Here is a 22,311-nt window from a genome sequence, read left to right as displayed (position 1 = left end):
GGCAATTGGACCTAATCATTTTGCTGTCATCCCAGCCAATATACAATGATAAACATTTACCAGCACAAATGGTCTGGCAATATAGTTGTTCCATGCTGCGTGATGAGCTGGATTTGTGATTTGTCCAGTACAAATGAACGCACGTTGGTTCGGCCAGCCTCGGAAAATGACGGTGCGGTTATTTGGCGAAGTAAAGCCCTGACATTACGGGAAATGAAACTTCAGCAAGTGTTTCAGCATGATGGGTTTTTCATACGGGAGATCAGTGCCTGGGCAAAGTTCCCCTTTTCCTCTTTATTCCTAGAGTTGAATCTCTCTCAACCTAGAGTTGAGAGTGGGTTCAAGCCCGTATTGATCCTGCATCTCAGAAGGGGGAGAGAGTGAGATCGTCTGGTACCGTGCCTCGCCGTGACCTTCATTAGGGCACCGGTGGCCTGATCCAAGGTCATCTGTAGGAATCTGAACAGTTTGATGACTGTGACCTCAAGTTCCTCGTCCGTAAATCATCACATCTTGGCACAGGAATGCTGATGGTCTGTTTGGTGTGACCAAGAATGCCATTAACAAAACCGAAAGTTCAGTCTCTGTTCATGAAGACATTGGCCCATGGTCTGGTTCCCCATCTCTGCTCACTTCCTACAAACAAACAGCTTGATTGGTATTTCAGTCTAAAGGTTTTTAAAAATTATGCTAATAATAATAATAATAAACTATTAAAATTTCTCTATATTATACACAATATTCTTTTTATTTTGGCACTGAAGATACATTTGCCTGCACCTCTAAACTTTGGATTAGTAATAAACTTTAAACCATGAATATGAATGTATGAACATGAATTTATGTCCATCATCATGAAATAAAAGTCTTTCAAATTTTAGTAAATCTTCGTGCCAAATGTCACTATGGATCACCTTGTGCTGTGTGTTTGAAAAAAAAAAACATTTTTCAGAAATCGTCAGTTTGATTAAAGCTTTTCACGGAAGACGGTCATAAGCGTGGTCTGTGAGTGGACCGAGGAAATTCTTGCGTAATTGATCACGAGGATCAGGGTCCAGGGGCAACTCTTTAGTTCATTTTCAAATCTTTAGTTCATTTTTCTGAAAACAGCAGTTAGCAAAACCTGATTAACACCTTGAGAGCTGAGTCCAATTCTTTGATTTTAAGCCATTGCAGTTTTCGAAAACAATGTCAATTAAAAAACTTAAGTAAAAAAACATAGTAAGTAGAACATGTCATTTGATCACTGTATGACTAAGAACTTGGTCTTTTCAACATTTAGCAAAAATAGGTTGATCTTTTATGATTATATTAACTGACATTTAAAGTCACATAAACAATGAGTAAAAAATGTCATAACTTTTTTTAACAAAAGTTCTTCAAATATTTATTTGGACATAAACAAACATAATAAGGCTGCTTACATTGATACAACCTAGAACATTTGAGAAGTGCCTGAAATTAGGCAAAATCTGGAAAATATGGGTTTATAAGTTATATTATTAGACCATAATATAATTAAATAAGGTTATAAGGTAAATAAATATATGAAGGGATTTTAAGAAGAAAGCCCCCAAGTTGAAGCATTTCTGAAGCATCACCCATCTGTGAGAAGGATAATCATGTAACCTTTTGAGCTGTGGTGTGTTTTACAAACAGATACAGTAGGCCAGACAGTGTGCATGCTTGCCTGCAGAAGGGATTGTTGATTCAAAGGCTTCCCCCGCCGCCACGCCGATCTGTGCAAGAGACAGGAGAGGTTGAAGGGAAGAAAGACTAAAAGAGTGGAACATCCAAAATAAAGTGATACACCGTGGGGGGGGAATAGATGTGTGTGTGGGGGGGGGGGGGAGCAGAAAGAGATATAAGAAGTTGTATGCAGGGGTTCGACTAATGACTGTTCTGATAGCAGTGGTGCCTGGAGGGTGTGTGTGTGTGTGTGTGTGAGAGAGAGAGAGAGAGAGCTGTTTGGTGTCCTCTGGGCTCCTCTGGCTGGGTAATCCCATTCAGCACATGCTAATGTGAAACCAGAATCTAATGACCTTCTGCCGTGGCTTTTCAACCTATGCCTACAGCAATCTCTTAGCAACCCTTCAACCCTCCTCACGTAGCAACAGAACCCCCACAGACACACACACACAGACACACACACACATACAAGCAACCTATTGTCATGAGACTCACTTGTCTGAGTCGTATGAACATCAGCAACTAACCACAAAAGATTCGGGACTTTGGGGGAAATTGTATTTTTATACACAGCGGCGTTACTGTAGGATGTGTCAGACTGACAGTGTGAGGGCAGATACCAGTACGGGCCCGTTTACACTCCTCGAGGCGAGCTAGGCGGCCAGCAACCGCTTGGTTTTCTTTACGAGGAGACATCTTATTCGTCAGAGCCATCCGCGGATAAAGTACACGTCTGTAAAGCATTTACTGTCCCCCCATAAAACTCCGCACATCGCTCCCGACCTCCCTGAATCGCGACCTTCTCGCGTTCGTCCGAACCGTCCGCTCTGACAGGCCGGGCAGTGTTTGAGGTGGACAAAGCTCCGCCGTTGTTCGGTGGAGGCGAAGCGGCTGGTCGCGGTCCAGGAGACAAGAGGAGCCAGTGTTCGGCCGAGCACACGGATATCGATCCGTTCGCCGGCATCTTACTCCCCATCTGTTTGGGTGAGGGCCGCGTTACCCCATACCGCCGCTCCCGCCCCTCGCAGTATCCATGGAGACCAGTCCATTTATCCGCCTGAATTACAGTGTCCGACAACTTTGTTAGTGAAGCAAAATGGCTGCTGTTTTGTCATTTGTCGTTCTTGATTGTTGCTTGATTTTTGGTGGTGGCATAAGACACACGGACTAAGGTGTTTAAACACGTGTTTTTAAATACAAGTCGCTGTACCTGTACCAAGTAGGCGAATATCTGTAGCCAGAGAACATTCATTTTTTTGTCTTTAACAAGCGTAGCGTCAATGTCAAACTAACCTTAGTCCAGACGCATTTGCACGAACTAGCATCTGCCTGCATTTGATAGTGATTGTGTGTGTGTGTGTGTGTGTGTGTGTGTGTGTGTGTGTGTGTGTGTGTGTGTGTGTGTGTGTGTGTGTGTGCGTGCGTGCGTGCGTGCGTGCGTGAGACAGAAAGGGAGAGCTGAGGTAATGTAAGTTCAGTAGGGTTGAGGAGGTCAGCGGCACTGCGTGAGCCATGGGCTTTTTGATGAGTGTTTTTGGATTTAGATGAGAGAGTCATTCTGGAGGTTCCTGAGTCAAATCTGAGAGCAGCGAGAAAATGAGAGAGAAACTGAGAGAAAGGGAGACAGAGAGATGGTTGATGGGGGTGGGGGGTGACATTTAGCTGCAGGACAGACTGAGGGTTAGGCTGCTGCTTTTGATTAAAACACTAGGGTTTAAGGCCCGGTAGTTTGGCTCTGACAAATGGAAAAGCAAAAGTTCAATAACTGGAATATTATCCAGATAATGAAGTGGCAGGATTCAGAAATCTGTTCAGCTTCTTCTAATACTACACACAACACATTCATTACACAGCACATGAAAACACACACATCCCTCATGGACACACACACACACACCCACACACACACACAGGCATAGATGAACTTTCACTCAAGCACAAGTACACACACACACACACAGTGCTGCTGTGTTTTGATGAGATTTTGGACTAAAAATAACCTTTGGCATGACACGGGGGAATTCAGATCAGACTCCTCTCCTCTCCCAGTTTAATTACCCTCATCTTTGTCATAATTGCCTTGTCAGGCTTTTCTGCCATCGCACTCCTGTGTGTGAGTCACTCACGTTTCCTCTCCCCGGCCCTGGAATAAAGCCTGGTCCACTTCAGGCTGCGCTCTGTTTCTTAGCATTCATTACCTCTCATTGTCACCCTGGTCTCCAGGAAATGAGAACATAAGAAAACTTCATTAAGAGACACTCCATAAGAACTTTCAAAACGCAATTACAGCTATCAGGTGAAACAAAACACTCATCCTCGCTCCTGAAAATCCTCATGGAAAACAGAATTGAATGTACACATATGGACCTTTTCACAAGAGATATAGTTATGCATATATTTTTTAAAAAGGTCAATATAAACGCGTAGGGATCTTGCACACACATGGTGTGTATGCTTTAAATTGTGTCGAAATGCACTAGTGCTGTAGTGTTTGGACGGGCAGAGCTTCCTGCAGACTGAAGGGGGGACTCAGTAAGGCAGAGTTATGCTTTTAGCAGAGGATTCTGGGATAGGAGTGAGGACCTGTGGTTAACTACAGATTATACTCCCCAAGGGAGCCGGAGCTGCACGCTGGGCACTGCTCCTCCGCCCTCCCTCTCTCCCTCCATCTCTCCTCTTCCTCTCTCCCTCTCTCCTCTCAGCCTCTGTCTTACTCTCTCCGTCTCATCTTTTCTAACCCTCTGTCCCCCTGCTGTCTGTTCCCTCCGTTTCTATCCCTCTCTCTCTCACCATCTCGGGTGTTTTGAGAGGCAGAGGCGTGCGGTTCAGGCAGGGTTGGAACCATCTCTGCTACTGGGTGCTGGCGAAGCAAGTGGAAGAGAGACCACAGGCATCTGTGCATGTGTGTGTGTGTATGTGTGTGTGTGTGTGTATGTGTGTACACGTGAGGCAGTGGAAGGAGGGTGAAGCCAGCAACTGCAATTGAAGCCGAACTCTCCAAACTCATTCAAGTCCTCTTCGAGTCTAATGCACTCCAATGGCACAACCCACATCGTCCACAGAATCATACTTACACTGCAGCATCAGGTTCTCTGCATGTCCCAACCCTTTGCCTCTCTATGCCTCTTTCTCTCCACCTCTCTCTCTCTTTGTCCTAGGGAAAATATGGCTACATTTTGCAGCTGTGCACAAATGTGAAGCAAAGTGTGTTTTCCTGAGAAGCTCCATGTAGGCACGTGTATTCTGTTTGACGTGTGTTCTGTTTTGAGGCGGGTGCTGTTTGACGTGTGTGCTGTTTTGAGGCGTGTGCTGTTTGATGTTTGTGCTGTTTTGAGGCTTGTTCTGTTTGACGTGTGCTGTTTGACACATGCTGTTTTGAGGCGTGTGCTTTTGACACGTGTGCTGTTTGATGCATGTGCTGTTTCAAGGCGTGTGCTGTTTTGACACGTGTGCTGTTTCAAGGCGTGTGCTGTTTGACGTGTGTGCTGTTTCAAGGCGTGTGCTGTTTTGACACGTGTGTTGTTTCAAGGCGTGTGCTGTTTGAGGTGTATGCTGTTTCAAGGAGTGTGCTGTTTTGACACGTGTACTGTTTCCAGGCGTGTGCTGTTTGATGCATATGGTGTTTGATGGGTGTGCTGTTTGACACGTGCCGTTTTGAGGCATGTGCTGTTTCAAGGCATGTGCTGTCTTGAGACGTGTGCTGTTTTGAAGGCGTGTGCTGTTTTGACACGTGTGCTGTTTCAAGGCGTGTGCTGTTTTGAAGGCGTGTGCTGTTTTGACACGTGTGCTGTTTTGAAGGCGTGTGCTGTTTTGACACGTGTGCTGTTTTGAAGGTGTGTGCTGTTTTCAAGGCGTGTGCTGTTTTGACACGTGTGCTGTTTTCAAGGCGTGTGCTGTTTCAAGGCGTATGCTGTTTCAGGAGGAGCATGTGCACGGCTGTGTCATAGTCTGCTCAGGAGGCCACAATATCCATCCAGACACTGCAAAGACACACCAGCAACTGGCACAGTCTGCTGACAGCAAATCCTGTCCTCTCCTTCTCTTTGCCTCTCTCTCTCTGCCTCTCTCTCCTTCTCTCTGCCTCTCTCTCTCTCCTTCTCTCTGCCATTCTCTCTCTCCCTCTCTCTTGCTTTCTCCATGTTTTAGCCTCAACCCTACTCCCTCGCTCTCACTCGTTTTACCTCTTCACTCTATCCATCCATCCTTCCCAATCTCTCTGTCTTTCTTTTTATTCCATCCCTCGCTCCCCCCCAAACCTCCCCCTCTTTCTCTCAGCTGTGCAGTTCTCCCTGAAATAGACATCTGTACTCATCAGAGCTGACGGCGGAACACACCAGCCGATGACACTTCCTCACACAATCTTGCCTCTCCCTCTCCACGGTGCCTCACCACGCCCCACGCACAAATCGCCACTCACAGTCACCCTGCAGAATGCCCATTACCTCTGAGAACATACCGGCGTGGTGGTCATTCACCCAACGCCACGGGCGTCATACTCCACTCCACACCCCACACAAATGTGTCCTGTTCAGTCCCAGTGGTTCTCAGAACAAGACCCAGAGTCATGCTCAGGACATTTTAATTAGGGAACCAACACCATCTTAATGTTTGTATCGAATGTTCATGTTGGGTTTTTTTTAGCGATCTGCCCCGAGGGAGAGCAGGTGCTCACGTGAGTCGAGCCGTGCTGGCAGACAGCACACAGGAGGCGCGCAGCACGTGCGCCATCATTCCGTCCGTGGGTCCGGATGCAGCCGGAGTGTGCCGGGCCTTTCCCCCAGCATGCCCTGGGCCGTGTCCTCGCCCCGAGCTGGAACATCGGCACTGCAGAGTGGCCCTCTGACACTCTTATCAAACAACAGAAAGCCTGCATTTGTAGAATCGTAAAAATAGATGAATAGATCTTTGGATGCAAGGATGCATCAGTCTCTGTTGCTTTTATTAGCTTTGTGTGATATAAGATCTCAGTTACTTTGGCTGGTGGTTTCATGCTTTGATTACTTTTCTAACAGGCCGTGACTTGAAGAGTGAATGGAGGAAGGCCCGTATCTTTGAAAAGCACCAAAACACACCAAGTTACCCAGGGGGTCCTGGAGGGTTGAAAAGCCGTCACGTGGACCCGTGTCTCACGTGACCTGCCGCCACCGAGGTTCAGCAGTTTCCTCCTCCAACTCTGTATCCCGCAAGGTCCTGCATGCCACAGCTGCGTGATTATTCACACTCACCATGATGAATACGGAGTTGCACACTGTTGCTAGGTGACAGGTAATTTTCTATGTGTCTATTAATTGGAACAGTTGTTCCAATTCAGCAAAAAAAAAAATGTTTTTTAATTAATTTGTTTGCTTCTAACTGAAATCTGCAATTGCTTAGGCAGGTTCTAAAAAATAATTGCAGTACAATGCAAATCAATATGACCAAAACCAGCAAGCTTGGAAGTGTTTACTGTTTGCACTTTTTACACACGCTTGCTTCCAGCTCGTGAGTCCTACGGCAACCTGGCACCAGCCCCAACAGGCCTACGATTTTGAATGAATGAATCCTGGCAGCTGGTGGCATTCGCTAAATAATTGGTGGGCGGCCCAGCAGAAGTTCCTCCCTTCCAGTAATGGCAGAAATGGGAGAGACAACCGCGCCGTTGTCCATATTTCCTTCTTTATGAAAACGGTTCAGTCGATGGTTTGGCGCAGGGGACATCGCGCTGGGGCGACACGGGCGTGTTCAACACAGGAGCCGCCGGAACCGAGTCCTGCAGGACTGCCCCACTGACAACGGAGCGGGACCTGCCGTCGGGGTACACGAGACAAAAAAAGAACTGTTGCTTGGCAACTGTTTTGTGCGACACTTTGAAGTTTTACACACGGGGGGAAAAAGCCAAACGGAAACAAATGTGCGAATGTAAACCAAAGCGTAATGAAGCGGCTGGACCGGCTCCTCTAACCGTCTCCGACATATCCGCTTACGTGGCAGCCATCCGCGGCCTTATTCTAATCGTCTTAGGCCGGGTGGTTTCTGTTTAGACTAAATAAAGTGCAAACAAATGATTTTCAAGCGAGCACAACCCCCGTAGATGCCAAATAAAATGTTTTATAGGTATTTGGGCAAATCAGAGCTGCGTGCTCAGGGTTGAGTGAACCCTGCCGTCATATTGAGACACAGGGCGAGTGTGACGTCCTCTCTGCAGCTCTGCACCAGGGAGGGGTGAAGGCCTGTGGCCTGGACCTTCGGGAAGCTGCGCATAATTTGAGAAACATCTGCAGTGGCGTTATTGTGGCCAGATGTGCCGTGTAGGGGAGCGCTGTCTTGAAGCCTGTGAGGAGCTGGGAGGGCGGCAGGGGTGGAGGCAGGAGTTGAGGCAGGGGTGGAGGCAGGGGTGGAGGCAGGAGCTGAGGCAGGGGTGGAGGCAGGAGTTGAGGCAGGAGCTGGGGGGCCACAGAGAGAGCCGTTGCCATGCATGCTGGAGGCTTTTTATGGCACCTTCCGAAAATTAGAGAAGAGCAGGCATCAATTTTCACATTCACGGCAGGGCACCTGTGTGTGTGTGTGTGTGTGTGTGTGTGTGTGTGTGTGTGTGTGTGTGTGTGTGTGTGTGCATGTGTGTGTATTTATGTGTTTGAGGGAGGAAAGTAATGTGATGTTTAACTGTGTGCAGGAGAAAGAGAGAGAGAGAGAGTGAGAGAGAGAGAGAGAGAGAGAGAGAGAGAGAGAGAGAGAGAGTGTGTGTGTGTGTGTGTGTGTGTGTTTGTGTGTGTGTGTGTGCTTGTGTGCATTTGTACCCTAAATTATTATTGTTGCATTTTGGACACTTTATGAGTCCCCACAGAAACCCTCCTTGTCTCAGTACAGACTGTATTCTGTATTCCTGCTAGATTTGGCTGCTAGATTTCTCTGTGTCTGCTTGAAATGGACTTACTACACTACAGTGTTATAGTGGGGGGGGGTCTTCTGTTGTTCTAACAGGAAATGGCCCTATACCACATCAGGAAAGATATCAGACACCTGTCGTCACCTGTATTTAGCTCTTCTCCTAATACGTGTGCTCTTTATATGAGAGGTTGTGAGGGGTGGGTACAGACAAGAGAGTTTAAATCAAATGACCCAATAGTAACAACCTAGCAGCTGTTATTAAAGCCGTTAGCATATACAGAGAGAGAGAGTCCATTGTCTTAACCTCTCAGAAAGGAACCCGCTGTCAGCGTTTCTCTTTGGCAAAGATGGAGGCAGTGGGAGAGACAGATTGCTCACGGGAGTCATGCAGAACCCGGGGAGTCCGAGAGAGACTTGGTGGTGGAGAAGCAAACGGCAGATCTGGACCTGATCATTAAAGATCTGAATAATAGTTTGAGGGGCATGTGGCAGGTTGGATGAGGAAGCTGGAAGGAGATAATGACTGTAGATGACAAGAAAGCTGTAATTTAGCAATACAACAACGTGGCAAAGTTGCTATTTATACAGGGCTGTCTGTGCAAAGAGGGGCTGTAATGTGATGAGGTGATTCTGGAAATGCTTTTCAATTCAAATGCATTTGAGGGAGTACACTTGTAAATAGTCAGAATCACAGTAATCCAACACACAACACACCCACACAGTCACAAACATACATATGCACACACACACACACACACACACACACACACACACACACACACACGCAAAACACACAACAAACTCACAAGCATATATATGCATGCATACACATGCACACACGCAAAACACACCCACACACTCACAAACATACATATGCATACATATACATATTCACATGCACAGATGTATGTTCATGCATACACACACACAAATCATGCCAACCCATTGTTCATGACAATTAAATTAACCACTAAATATTTGCAGTAGATACAGGGTTCATTGTGTATCACATGGCAACAAAAACATCTTGCTTTTTTTCTGTTTTTTCCAAAGGCTACAGGAGAAATAGCCACCGGAACACGCTGTTGCCAAGGATGAGAGCTAAATCTGTTACCATGACAATCCAAAGCCTGCTTTTTCCAGCTCCATGGAAAACTATAGCTTTGTGAGGGGTCGGAATCAAATGAGAAGAACGTAAGAGCGTGACACGTAATGAGCTCCCACCACCGACCACCAGGTGGCAGCGCAGAGCACAAACGACCAAAGAGCTGGCAGCGTTCTGCACTGACTGTAATTATCCAGACAGAACCACTGCAGACTAAGGATAGGACAGACAGCCTGCACATTTAGACAGATGCCCATCTAGTCACGCCCAGGATTTAAATCAACAGTGTTAGTAACAAATTGTTTATTCTGTAACTCATTTTTTTTGTTTTGAACGCTTGCTTGTTTGATTTTTGCTATCTGTTATTTGCTTGTATGAATAAGTTATTTATGCCTTGAAGTAAAGAATACACTTCAGTCAAACATGGAGAACTTGACCTCTGGTTTCTAAGGCTGACATACACACGTGCTAGCAGAGATGCTGTAAACATTTGGCACTCATTTCAAGGTTAGTAAAGTTCGAATGGGGTGTGTACCTGTGCTGATGAGTATACTCACACTGTCTCTCTCGTCCTGACCTTCAGGGCAAATGACACAAACACCCACACGAATGCTTCACTGGCCAAATCGAATGATTTGGGATGTCCATGAAATCACCACACATGCAGGAGATGGCGTGACAATGAAATGAAGCAGGTATCACATATGATTAAATGGTTGTTATATTTCCCTCGATAATATTACAGACTAAAGCAAATAAGGTGTTGGAGCCAAACGAGTTGATCTAGAGGCTACAGTGCAGATGTCTTCATACATTAATGTTGCAGAAAGCAATAGTGCTACCACTGGCTCTCAGGTCATCTGTGGCCAGTCTAGTTTCTCACACAGAAAACGTTCCAAAAAGCATTTGACTGTTTTTAGGAATTTTGTGAAGCTTTCCAGTACACATACTGTACACTGAACATGTGCTGAAGTGGCATGTGGGTGTGTGGGTGTGTGTGCATGTGTGTGTGTGTGTGTTTTAGAATGTTGGGCAGCAGTATGACTGCTTCACTCTGATTAAGGCTCTGCTCTCAAAGTGAAAACCACACTCCTCTTTTCATCTGCCCTGGAGGTTCTCTCCCTCGCACTCCTTCATCTCCCTGCCCTCCTTCCTCCCCTCTTCTCTGGCAAGCCGCAAGGCAGCAGAACGAAACAGCCCTCCACCAACCCCCCCCCCCCCCCCCCCCCCCCCCCCCCCCCCCCCCCCCCCCCAAGACCCAACCCTCCAGAAAGGCCAGAGCGCCCATGGAGCTGTGGACCACGGGGCTGCCCACCTCAAGTGGCTTCAATTACAGAAGTGCACAATTACAGAGAGTGAGTGTGAGGGAGAGAGGGAGGGAGAGAGAGAGAGAGAGAGAGAGAGAGAGAAGAGAGAGAGAGAGAGAGAGAGAGAGAGAGAGAAAGAGAGGGGAGAGAGCAAATGAGTCAGAGCAAGACAGAAAGATGGAGTGAGAGAATCAGAGAGTGAGTGAGTGTGTGAGGGAAAGAGAAAGTGAGAATGGGAATGAGTGAGACAGAGAGAGGAGAGAGTGAGAGACAGAGAGAGAGAAAGAGGAAAAGAGAAAGTGAGAATGGGAGTGACAGACAGAGAGAGGAGAGAGTGAGAGACACAGAGAGAGAGAAAGAGAGAGAGAGGAAAAGAGAAAGTGAGAATGGGAGTGAGAGAGAGAGAGGGAGGAATGGAGCAGGAGCTCCAGGATGTATCAAGCTCAAATGCGTGCTGGAGTGGAGATCATGAGTGAGGAGGTCAGTGAGACCAACGCCTCCCCAGATCTCCTACCTCAGTCCGGACCTGCAAAGCTGTGTTGTGTTGATTTCAGTCACTAGATATGCAAGTTAGTATTATACACCATAATGAAACACAGGCCTAATCACCATGTGGAGAGACACAATGCACCGGGGACTATATCTTACAGGAATTGCCTGACTTTGAGCCATGTATCAGAGCCTGTTCACATGGCTATTAGCACTTCTGATTGAGCCCGCTGAGGGCTGAGACTCTTCTTCATGATTCTCTGCCTGTTTATGTCAGCTGAATTTACATTTGTTTACTGCAGAGTGTCATTACCCCTAAACATCCATTTACTGGGCCGCATGATTTGAATAAGTGGATTGCTTTGCTATTTGCCGGTAGATTACATCAAACTTCATTACTGGAAAAAAGGCACAGGGCAGATCTAGTGCAGTAAGCAATGAAGCTCTCAATGCACTGAAGACCACATTTAGACGCACAGTTTGAATTTAGTGAGAGAGCCATTTTAGATTTCTACTGTAAATAACCGCCAAGATGATGAAAATTACTGATTTCAAGCTCGCGGATGTGTAATGGGTCATGTGACTGAGTTTCAAACATCCATGCAGGTGAAAAATAATAATCTTTAATAGGGCTCATTAACCCATAGACCCCTGATGTGTTGGGTTAATACAACATGTACTAATATATAATTATTTAGCATTTTTGTCTTTTTTTAATAAACAATGTAACCTTAATTGTTGTTATCGTAGACATCTCCGTCTGTCTACACAGACAGTCTTCTCTACCCAACATCTGCCTCAGTAGAAAAATACTGGATGAAGGACAGTCCTGTACCATTTGCACAAAAGGGTGGCTTGGGAATTAATAAAATCTGTGAAATACCACTCCTATGAATTAAAGCTACATTTCTGGAAGGTAATTACAGCCGATATATTTAACTGCGTATTACTTTATTACATCGTCGTGAATGGTTGTATTCCTCGTATTTAGTTACACTAGTGGAATTTGATACCCCCTGGTCCTCAATGGGCTCCATTTTAAAGGGGTAACTCCCGACCCCACGCTTCTGAAGAAAGCAAGACGATTTCTTGAGGTTATGAGATTGCTATGTTGTCGGGGCGCTGAGCACCCTTTTCTTGCCTGCGTCCGGGTGTTATTTTTTTGCAAAGAAGGAAGATATAATATAATCTGTTTTTCAATCCACCCAAAAGCATTTAAACAAAACTGTGGATATAACTGTTGCACTTTGAATACAGGTAGGTGTGTGCGATATTCTAACGCTGGGCGACTGTCCTACACACACAGATACGGTATGCATAGATTTAATAGGCTACTGATACTGAGAGTCAAACGCATGGCTGTTTTTAGTCTCACTTGCATCAACAGCAGCAGGATGGTCTTGGTTTGCTGTGGAGATTGACGCGTTTACAGATTATCGCACGAATGAGTCGTGCGTTCGCCAACGAGGATGGATGGTTGACTGGTTTGTGAACGCTGTCGGAATGAGATCCATGTAAATATGGTCAATAACCAGCTAGCCGCCTCTTTTTTCAGAACAAAGGGAGTGTTAAAACCCGAATCTAGCAAATGGATGGAGAATATTTGAGGTTTATATGATGTAAATCTAAAGCACTGACGGATAAACCTCGCAGTTTTACCCTTCCTTACAGACACACAATAGATGGTTATTCGACTCGCCTATTATATCACATTCTGTGGAGGTACATGCTCAGTTCTCCTAGAAAGTTCAGCTTAGTACGGGGCTGTGGTCAGTCTCTGAATTTACCAACATTTTGAAACGTTTTATCCTTTTATCAGCTGCAGCGGCTGAAATCGCGCCCGTGTCAGCCGCACTAAACGGCTCGGACAGGACTAGTCTGTGGAGCTGGGCTCGTGGAGCTGGACACACTGGTTCTGGGTTTGTGGTCCGGCAGTCACATCTGTAACAGAAGCGGTCACGTGACGAAAATATTGTTCTCTTATTTTGGTATTTGAGCACAAATGCCCAAAATAAATAACAGGGTCCATGGCAATAGGTGCAAAGTATTTATTTCTCCTTCAGTGTTAAGCTGCTGACTCCTTTTCGTTTGAATGGTCTCTCTCTGTCTCTCTCTAATATATATATATATATATATATATATATATATATATATATATATATATATATATATATATATATATATATATAATATATATATATATATATGTTATCTATTCATATAAAGGCTGTTAATAGAAGAGACGGTGGTATGTACTGCCCAAACCGTGATCAACACATCAAACGGTCACTACGGGGACTGTGTTTTTAACGGTGGCGCGTGAACGGTAATACCGAGGCCGACGTTCACGTGAGGCCCACGCGGGCGTGTTTGTAGATGTTACGGTAAGGGAGGTACTCCACGCGGCCCAAACAAACGGCCACCGCTCCGTTGTCTTGACCACATAGCCAAAAGTGTCGCCACTGAACCGCGCCGGACGGCTTGGCTAGCGGGTGAAAATACTTTTGGACCACACAGGCGAAAGTGAACGTTACCCAGTCGTCTAGCAGTGCTCCCCACCACCAGTTCATTCAGTCAGTGCACGGCGACAACATAGTCTCTAGAAGCAGAAATAGAAAGCTGCTTCTTGATGTAAAATGTGATGACGACTTTCCCGGGTACAACATTGCCTTTTATAGTGCTAAATTATTCGGTGTTTACAGTCGGGATTTCTTGTTCGGCTCACGGTGAATCGTGTTTAACCCCCTTTTGTGAATCAATGGTGTCACGTCTTTAGTCACATAAGGAAAGTACCACAGCCTTTATCTATTGACGGCTTTCATGTATTTCCTGAGGCCGTGGTTACTATTAAAATTCACACAATGCAATACTTACCCGCAAATTGATTGATGATTGCGTGATTAAATCATTTAATGATTACATCAGTTTCGCTAGTGGCCGAATCACACGTTCAATTACGGCTCATCCTGAAAGAAGTTCTGGATACACAGGCGGATTGTTCTCGCTTGGACGCGAACACACACTCCTCTACTCTCTAAGATACTAATGTCAGTGTAACCCCCACAGCCTGCCTGTAGGCCTACGTTCATTCAAAGGTCACTGGGTTGTCCATCACTTAGGCCAGTCAGTATGGTGTCAGCCCTCTCTGACTACCAGGCAGCCTGTTCCAAGGTCTGGAAGGGGGGGGGGGCAGGATCTTTCTTGTCAGTTTTCTGGGGCGGGATCAAACGACCGTGTGCCCTCTTTCTGTGAGGGAGCTCCACGTCATGGTTGACATGTTGAGTCACTGTAGGTGATGATCACTCAACAATAGCTACTGTCTGTGCTCAGATGCCCTCTTTAATTCTAAGTCAGGCCAACCTCTTCCTCTCCCTCTCTCCCTCTCTCCTCCCCACCGTGGCGTGTTTTCGCCACCTCCCCACAGAAGGATCAGTCCTGCCCCATATCTTTAATGAGATCTTTTGTTTTTCTTTGGTGCCGACAGATGGATTTTTCTCTTTGTCCCTAAACATACAGCAGGACCCTGTTATTAGGCCCAGCCGTACATGTGCCGGTGGCATAGCCGAAGAAGACACAAGCGGCCCTCTAGATCACGTCCCGTGTCTACTTTTGTCTCATCGAATGGTTAAAAGCAGAGAAACGGTTTCATGAAGAGGGCTAGAAGTCTGAGAGGTGCTTCCACTCACAGCTCTTCCTGCCTGTTTGATTGCACTCATTAAAGTACTGGCTGAAAAAAAAAAACAATCAGAAGAACTTAATGTAAGTTTTAAATAAACGTTTGAACCGAATCCGGGTGGGAAGGCCGACCTGCAGGAAGGCCGTGGTTTGGCTTGTGGGTTGTGCTGAACAACAGTGGCACAGAACCAGTCCTGCACCCTCGTGCTTCCTCATGCTGGTTTCAGGACTGACAGGCGGTGAGAGAGAACAGAAAGCACCCCCACCTCCCCATCTCCTGCAAGATGAACACTACCATCATAGAAAAGAGGAAACAAGCAAACAAACAGCAAACGTTTCCCGAGTCCCGACGCTGACCCCTGTTCATCACGGCGCGCAGGGTTGCGGTGTCTCCAGTCACCAGCGCTCTGCTTCACATTGTGCACATGGCAGAACATAGTCCTAGTGTCAATGCGGTGGCCGAGACTTGCTTTCACTTATTCAAAATAGGCTGGTAAGGGGTGGTGGAAGGGGCACTGGTTCGCCTAACACAGTCATCACTGTGTCTCGCCCAGAGACGCCGTTTAGAATGGCTCGTCGTTCTCGTATGTCAGCTGAAGCAATTTTGCTGTTCATTTGGCTTTGCCGTCTGTAGTGTTTGCGCAGAATGGAATTATGGGAAGAAAGTTCGGCTTCGTGGCAGCTCACGCCGCTTCTGTGCCGGGCAAACTGGATTAGGGGTTGGAGACTCCATCCGAGCAGCAGATTTCATTCCCACTTCATCATGCTGGAAGAGTTGTGGGTGAACACTCATAGTGTGTGTGCAGCAGCGTCAGTTTTGGGGATCTGGACTCCGGGATATAGAGAGGACAAACACCTTGCATAATCCTTACATGCTCTACTTAACCACAGCAGGTCAGGTTTCACACTTTGTGGCCTTGAATGTGCGGACTTTCTCTGAGCACGGCACGGTGATCACGGTTTCATCATGGCTGCAGTCAGGGCTTCTCTGGGAACAGGACGTAGGGGCCGCAGGTTTACGGTCATTGCCCCAATCAGGGGGCCAGATTCGGCAAGCGCTCAGAGCTCGCAGTGAAGGTCGCGGAGGGACACGTCTGAACAAACGCCGCGCTGACCTGCACCAGGACTCGGGTTCAAACCCGCAGCTGTGCCATTTGCCACCTGGCCACCCTCGAGAATGCACTTGGGCAGATTCTCGGTGGGCGGGGCAGCAGCAGAACACAGCCGGCTACCTCCGTGTTGAGAGGGAGGGAAGAGTGTCTGTCTCCCGTTGCTAAGTGTCATTCAGGTAACTGCGTGCTCTTATGGTTCTGTACACTTTAGGCTACGTGTTGTGTAGGCAGCTCACAATGGGCAGCGGCCTGCGTTAAACTACAGCAGGGCACAAAATAAATGCTGTAGGTTCCTGGAAATATAGCAGATGCTACAAAACATGGAATGCTTACGTCTTTTCCTCTTTTGATACTTTATTTGTCTGCTGTAGCCAGTGTTTGGCCTTAGTGCTTATGTGTGTGTGTGTGTGTGTGTGTGTGTGTGTGTGTGTGTGTGTGTGTGTGTGTGTGTGTGTGTGTGTGTGTGAAAGAGAGACAGAACTGCCTCCTAATCCTGTGAAGAGAGCAATTTCGTTTTTCCCCTCCTCCTTCTTCTTTCTAATCAAGTGCTGTTGACCCTCATTACAAAAGTGGTGTGAAGAGACCAATGTTTTGGAGTCCTTGATTAGATGGACTAGTGATCTCTGTCTCTGTCTCTCTCTCTGTCTCTCTCTCTCTTTCTCTCTTCCCATTTTATTTCCTTCTCTCTGCCTCTTACTTTCCTTATAGAATGTTTCATAAACACACATATGGTATATGGTACATATATACATACATATGGTATGTGGTACCTACAATCATATGGTACATATATACATATGGTACATACATACATATGGTATATGGTACATACATAAATACATATGGTATATGGTACATACATACATACATATGCTATATGGTACATACATACAGTATATGGTACATATGTACATATGGTATATGGTACATATATACATATAGTACATATATACAGTGGAAGATTTCTATTCTATTGATAACAGTTGGGCTGAATTTTCCAAAGAAGCGTGATTTGTGCAGGGAGACATTTATGGACACAATATTCATTCCCCCCAATGTGAACTCTTGTTTCATCCCCCTTATGCACTGCAGTGTTCTGAGTGTGCAGTGTTCTGAGTGTGCAGTGCTGTGAGTGCGCAGTGTTCTGAGTGTGCAGTGTTCTGAGTGTGCAGTGCTGTGAGTGCGCAGTGTTCTGAGTGTGCAGTGCTGTGAGTGTGCAGTGTTCTGAGTGTGCAGTGCTGTGAGTGTGCAGTGTTCTGAGTGTGCAGTGTTCTGAGTGTGCAGTGCTCTGAGTATGCAGTGCTCTGAGTGTGCAGTGTTCTGAGTGCAGTGCTGTGAGTGTGCAGTGCTGTGAGTGTGCAGTGTTCTGAGTGTACAGTGTTCTGAGTGTGCAGTGCTCTAAGTGTGCAGTGTTCTGAGTGTGCAGTGTTCTGAGTGTGCAATGCTCTGAGTGTGCAGTGCTCTGAGTGTGCAGTGTTCTGAGTGTACAGTGACTTTTCGCCGACACTGTGCTAATGTCTACAGCCCCTGATTGATCTCGCCCAAGTGCTAATTCATCAGCACTGCGCCACAGTAACAGAGCCAGAGGGCGACGGCAGGCTGTGATCGGCACAGCCGGCCAGGGGGCTCACACACACACACACACACACACACACACACACACACACACACACACACACACACACACACACACAGGCATGGGCCTGTCACAAGTGTCACTGCCACCATCAGTCCACCCCCCCTTCCAGCCCCAGCCGCGTGCAGGAGTGCAGGGGGAGGGGCAAAAATATTTGGTTTTTGCAGAAAAGCTGCTCATCCCAAATGAACTGTGCTGGTGTACACACACGGCATGCTTTCACAGCTCAGTTACCCGCAGTTTCATCAGGTTTATTTAACTTCATAAACGAGCTTTCTCTTCTCCCCCATACATTGAGAATATAGTTAATTTATTTAATCTTTGACTAATTAGGAGCTTTTTTTGGTGTTTCTTTAGACTTAATTAAGACCTGCCTACCCAGCGAGGGCGGGGCTTTTGTGAAAGCATGTGCAGGGAACAGAATGGGACTGATAGAGGCTTGTTGGGCTGTGAAAAGGAGGCTGGCTCTCCTCCGCACACGGCCCAGTCGCACACGGCCCAGTCGCAGACGGCCCGGCCAAGCGACGCGTTCCCTTAGACAGCTGCCGTGCCGCCCGGCCTCGCCCCTGCGGGCACGAGCGTGCGTCTCCGCCGCGCTAATCAGATCACGGTGATTGCCGCCCCCGTCTCGCCGTCTTCCACCAGTCAGGCAAACGTATTACGATACATCGGCCCATTACAATGGGCAATCAGCTCGGGCTTCAGGTCTGGCCCGAAAGTGCCGGCAAATCATTTCCCCCAGAATATTTGCATCCCTGACTTGCAGCATTGTGAGTGCATAGGAAGGCAGTTTATGATTAATTAGGGTTCATTAGCTCTGAGGAGGCCAGCAGGGCGTTAGCACGGCTGCACAATTTTCAGCCTTCTCTCTCATGTCAGCATATAGGCTGTAGCTGAATTGAGCTAGATTAGCCGAATAATCCAGACATTCTCTTTCGAGCTATTCCTAACACCTGGGTGGATGAAAGGAGTCCAGGCAGTGCCGTGGCCAGAGCGCTCTGATAGGATCTCATGGGACTGGCATTCAGGGCTGTTGCCAAGGCTGCCCATTTGCGAGGCTTTTGATTTACATCATCTCGCAGAAGGAAAGTTAAAACTAAACCAAAATTACTTGGCAATAGGCTGAGCGTGCGTCTCCCCGGCCCAAATCTAAGGCTGCCTTAGAGGGTGTGCCAGCCGCAAGTAGAGGGAAAAACCCATCTGAAATCCCAAACCGCTGAATCTGAGCTCTGAGTAAAGCCTCATTCTTCCTGAGTGAGCTTAACGCACCCCCCCCAATCCTGCTCAGGCAGACAGGCAGCGAGAGAGAGAAAAAGACAGAGAGAGAGAGATAGACGTCGGAGGAGAAAAAGGATGAACTGAGCAAAGGAGAGTTCCAGAGAGAAGTGCAGGAAGAGAGGGAGCAACAGAGGGGCATGGGAGGGGCAGAGACGGAAACAAAGAGCGAGGGAGGGGCGAGGCGGAGAGGCAGCGGGGCTACTTTGGCCCCTGCCCCTGCGTCCCATGGTGAGGGGGGTGGTGTGGCGACTGGGGCGGAAGAGCAATGCGTTTGATCCCCTGGACACTTATGTTAAACATGCTCGGCTGTTAACATAATGTAGCGTAGAAATGTTGAACCGGCAGTGTTTTCGACACATGCCTGTCTCTGCCTCTGTCTCTCTCTTATCTCTCTTATAAGTCTCTCTGTCTCTATGGCCCAGTCTGCCTCTCTCTGTGTATTTGCAGCCGTTGGTGGGTCCGGTCGAGTGCTGCTGCTTAATTAACAAATGTGCTGTGGATTAGCATTAGCTTTGGCTATAAAGGTTTATTAGCAGTGCTTTGAGTGAATAGAGAGGGAGTAGCAGGGATTGGCATCAACCCTCGATCAATACCACCCCACACCACCCTTCCACCCCGCACCACCCTTCCACCCCACACCACCCTTCCACCCCACACCACCCTTCCCCCCCGCACCACCCTTCCCCCCCGCACCACCCTTCCCCCCGCACCACCCTTCCCCCCCGCACCACCCTTCCACCCCGCACCACCCTTCCCCCCCGCACCACCCTTCCACCCCGCACCACCCTTCCCCCCCGCACCACCCTTCCACCCCGCACCACCCTTCCCCCCCACACCACCCTTCCCCCCCACACCACCCTTCCACCCCACACCACCCTTCCACCCCACACCACCCTTCCCCCCCCGCACCACCCTTCCCCCCGCACCACCCTTCCACCCCACACCACCCTTCCACCCCACACCACCCTTCCCCCCCGCACCACCCTTCCACCCCACACCACCCTTCCACCCCACACCACCCTTCCCCCCCGCACCACCCTTCCCCCCGCACCACCCTCCCCCCCCCACACCACCCTTCCCCCCGCACCACCCTTCCCCCCGCACCACCCTTCCACCCCACACCACCCTTCCCCCCACACCACCCTTCCACCCCACACCACCCTTCCACCCCACACCACCCTTCCCCCCCGCACCACCCTTCCACCCCACACCACCCTTCCACCCCACACCACCCTTCCCCCCGCACCACCCTTCCACCCCACACCACCCTTCCACCCCACACCACCCTTCCCCCCACACCACCCTTCCACCCCACACCACCCTTCCCCCCACACCACCCTTCCCCCCCGCACCACCCTTCCACCCCACACCACCCTTCCCCCCCGCACCACCCTTCCCCCCACACCACCCTTCCCCCCCGCACCACCCTTCCCCCCCGCACCACCCTTCCACCCCACACCACCCTTCCCCCCCGCACCACCCTTCCACCCCGCACCACCCTTCCCCCCACACCACCCTTCCCCCCCGCACCACCCTTCCCCCCCGCACCACCCTTCCACCCCACACCACCCTTCCACCCCGCACCACCCTTCCCCCCCACACCACCCTTCCCCCCCGCACCACCCTTCCTCTAGTCCCCCCCCTCCCCCGACGACACAGCTGTCTCAAACCTTATATCCTATTAGACTTACCACTAATGTGTGTCCCACCTTTTGTATTTCACCTCGCCTGCTAGCTTATGATTGGCTTAAAATCCCCAGGATGGGGATTCATACCAGATAAACTGAGGTCACGGTCAGGCAGTCGGACACACAGCTCTACAAGCGGGCGCTCCGAGTAACTCTGGTGTCCTCACTGGCTTGTTGTCCAGTCCTTAGTGCCTCCAGCAGAAGCACCGTAGGGTCAGATTGAGCAGAACTCCTGCAGGAAAGCTGAGAGTCTGAATGGGCTGATATTTCCTCTCCATATTGCTTTTCCCCTGCATAATCTATTGTGAAGCTAACCCGGGTGTCATCTCCCTCTCTCTTTCTCCTCTCTCCCTCTCTCTTTCTCCTCTCTCCCTCTCTCTTTCTCTCTTAAGACATGAACTACTGAAATTGCCAAGAGAAGAACAATCTTTGGAAAGCTTGTGGGAAGAGCTTGGTCTCCACCCCCCTCCCCCCTCCCCACACCCCCTCCCACAAGAAGAACGCTTCGCATTCACGATGCCGGCGTGGCCGTGGATGTTTGTGGTCTCTCTGCTCTCGGGGGGCGCGGTGGCGTTCCCCACGACCCCGACGGAGGCGACGTCAGGAACGCGCGTCTTCCGGGTGAAGGACACGCACCTGACGCACCTGACGGTTCACCACAGGAGCGGCCAGGTGTTCGTGGGCGCCGTGAACCGCATTTACAAGCTGTCGGCCAACCTGACGGAGCTGCGCTCACACCTGACCGGCCCCATGGAGGACAACAGCAAGTGCTACCCGCCGCCCAGCGTGCGGGCCTGCGCGCACAAGCTCGAAGCCACCGACAACGTCAACAAGCTCCTGCTGGTCGACTACGCCGGCAACCGGCTGGTGGCGTGCGGAAGCATCTGGCAGGGCGTGTGCCAATTCCTCCGCCTGGACGACCTCTTCAAGCTCGGCGAGCCACACCTACGCAAGGAGCACTACCTGTCGGGCGCGCGAGAGCCAGACGGCATGGCCGGCGTGGTGGTGGGCGGAGACGACGAGGGCCCCGCCCCCGCCACCTCCGTCGCCGCCGGAGACCCCAAGAAACGCAAGAAAGGCGACAGCCGTCTGTTCATCGGTGCGGCCATCGACGGGAAGTCGGAGTATTTCCCCACGCTGTCCAGCCGCAAGCTGGTGGAGGATGAAGAGAGCGTGAGCATGTTCAGCCTGGTCTTCCAGGACGGGTTCATCTCGTCTCAGATCAAGATCCCCTCGGACACGCTGTCGCTGTACCCGGCGTTCGATGTTTACTACGTCTATGGCTTCTCCAGCGGCACGTACGTCTATTTCCTCACGCTGCAGCTGGACACGCAGCTCACGCAGATGGACACCACCGGCGAGAAGTTCTTCACCTCCAAGATCGTGCGCATGTGTGCCAATGACACGGAGTTCTACTCGTACGTGGAGTTTCCGCTGGGCTGCACCAAGGACGGCGTGGAGTACC

At 49.0% G+C, this 22,311-nt stretch overlaps 2 protein-coding genes and 1 long non-coding RNA gene across 4 annotated transcripts in view; 2 read left to right on the top strand and 1 right to left on the bottom strand.

Annotated features, from left to right (window-relative positions):
- ptpn18 (protein tyrosine phosphatase non-receptor type 18) overlaps window positions 1–10,011 on the top strand; it is a 101,128-nt gene extending 91,117 nt beyond the window's left edge. For both annotated transcript variants that reach the window (XR_013130578.1, XR_013130579.1), the window contains 2 exons: window positions 6,702–6,954; window positions 9,610–10,011. The gene's annotated coding sequence lies outside the window, so the exon portion shown is untranslated. The remainder of the gene's footprint in view (window positions 1–6,701; window positions 6,955–9,609) is intronic.
- Window positions 35–3,071, bottom strand: LOC143513087 (uncharacterized). The gene is made up of 3 exons (XR_013130580.1): window positions 2,185–3,071; window positions 1,691–1,739; window positions 35–636 (listed from the first exon to the last, which is right to left on the bottom strand). It is a non-coding gene; the product is annotated as an uncharacterized LOC143513087 (long non-coding RNA).
- Window positions 10,012–12,551: 2,540 nt separating the features above from the next.
- The window catches only part of plxna3 (plexin A3), a 107,833-nt gene continuing 98,073 nt past the window's right edge, over window positions 12,552–22,311 (top strand). The window contains 2 exon segments of the mRNA XM_077001280.1: window positions 12,552–12,714; window positions 21,239–22,310. Coding sequence (XP_076857395.1) covers window positions 21,363–22,310 — 948 coding nt within the window. The 5' untranslated portion in view covers window positions 12,552–12,714; window positions 21,239–21,362.

This window comes from Brachyhypopomus gauderio, chromosome 4 (assembly GCF_052324685.1).
Source record: "Brachyhypopomus gauderio isolate BG-103 chromosome 4, BGAUD_0.2, whole genome shotgun sequence".
NCBI classification, from domain to species: domain Eukaryota; kingdom Metazoa; phylum Chordata; class Actinopteri; order Gymnotiformes; family Hypopomidae; genus Brachyhypopomus; species Brachyhypopomus gauderio.
This window is presented reverse-complemented; position numbering and strand designations above follow the sequence as displayed.